The 1,161-nt window shown below is 55.5% G+C and overlaps 1 protein-coding gene across 1 annotated transcript in view; it reads right to left on the bottom strand.

The window, feature by feature from the left end:
- The window catches only part of PTSG_12258 (ADP ribosylation factor), a 13,902-nt gene that overhangs the window by 2,969 nt on the left and 9,772 nt on the right, over positions 1-1,161 (bottom strand). The window contains exons 3-6 of the mRNA XM_004993628.1: positions 1,047-1,114; positions 745-870; positions 485-515; positions 28-137 (exon numbers count right to left, since the gene is read on the bottom strand). Of these exons, the coding sequence (XP_004993685.1) occupies positions 28-137; positions 485-515; positions 745-870; positions 1,047-1,114 (335 nt within the window). The remainder of the gene's footprint in view (positions 1-27; positions 138-484; positions 516-744; positions 871-1,046; positions 1,115-1,161) is intronic.

Genomic DNA, 1,161 nt, shown 5'->3' with positions numbered 1-1,161 from the left:
AACAACACACGAATGGTAGGGACGTACAAAGTTGACACCATCTGGCCAGCGGAAGAGGAAGGGAACGCGTGCGGAGAAGAAGTAGGGAAATCCCTTTCGCCAGTGCCGGTGATCGGACTGGCCGTCGCCGTGATCGTCTGTGTATACGTGATGGGAGCGGGATACATGTGTGAGGAGACAGCAACGTGCGTTGGAAGGGAGAAGAGGAAGACATGCCAAACCACGGCGCGTCCAAAGACAAATGTACACGCACGCACGCACGCACGCACGTGGACACGCAACACGCGAATGTACACGCAACATGCCACGTGCAGGAACATGTGAAAAAAAAAAACACCCTGTGAAGAAGATATAAGTGTTGTTGAGCATGCCACGCTTCTCCAGCGTGTGCATGATGTAACCAATCTGCTCGTCCACAAACGTGACGGACGCCGCGTAACACACGCGCGAGTTGTTGCGCTCGTCATCCGGCATTTTGCTGCACCAGCGTCCGCCAGCTGGGGGCCGCAGTTCTCCTGTGGCGCATGGCATGGACGCAGGGGTGCGGGTGTGTGTGTGTGTGTGTGTGTGTGTGTGTGTGTGTGTGTGTGTGTGTGTGTGTGTGTGTGTGTGTGTGTGTGTGTGTGTGTGTGTGAAGGTGTGAAGGTGTGAAGGTGTGAAACTGTGTCAGAGCGTGTCGGCATATTCATGCGTGTGCATGCACATTTATGCATGCATGCATGTGTGTGTGTGTGTGTTGCTCACGAGGTCGTCTGCGTAGATGTCGTCCCAGGTGTCGCCGACATACAGCGGCGGGAGCCCGCGGGACTGGACTTGATTGATGACACGCTGCGGCGGGTCGTAGGGCGAGTGGGGCCGGTGGAATGACACCTGCGGACATGTACGTATGTGTATGTATATGTGTTTATGTATGTGTGTGTGTATGCGTGTGCGTGTGCGTGAGATAGTGTTGCTGAGAAGTGGTCCACCCCACCATCACGTACGCATGTAAGTACACACACACGCACACACGCACACACTAACTCTTCCCCCACATGTGTGTGCACCTTGAGGAAGAAGGGTTCGGGCCTCGAGTAGTTGCTCAGGAAATCCACAGCCAGGCGACCAAGCCACGCTGTCGGGTGATAGTATTCATCGTACACATACGGCCGGCCCCGCCAC

This window comes from Salpingoeca rosetta (assembly GCF_000188695.1).
Source record: "Salpingoeca rosetta unplaced genomic scaffold supercont1.12, whole genome shotgun sequence".
NCBI classification, from domain to species: Eukaryota; class Choanoflagellata; order Craspedida; family Salpingoecidae; genus Salpingoeca; species Salpingoeca rosetta.
This window is presented reverse-complemented; position numbering and strand designations above follow the sequence as displayed.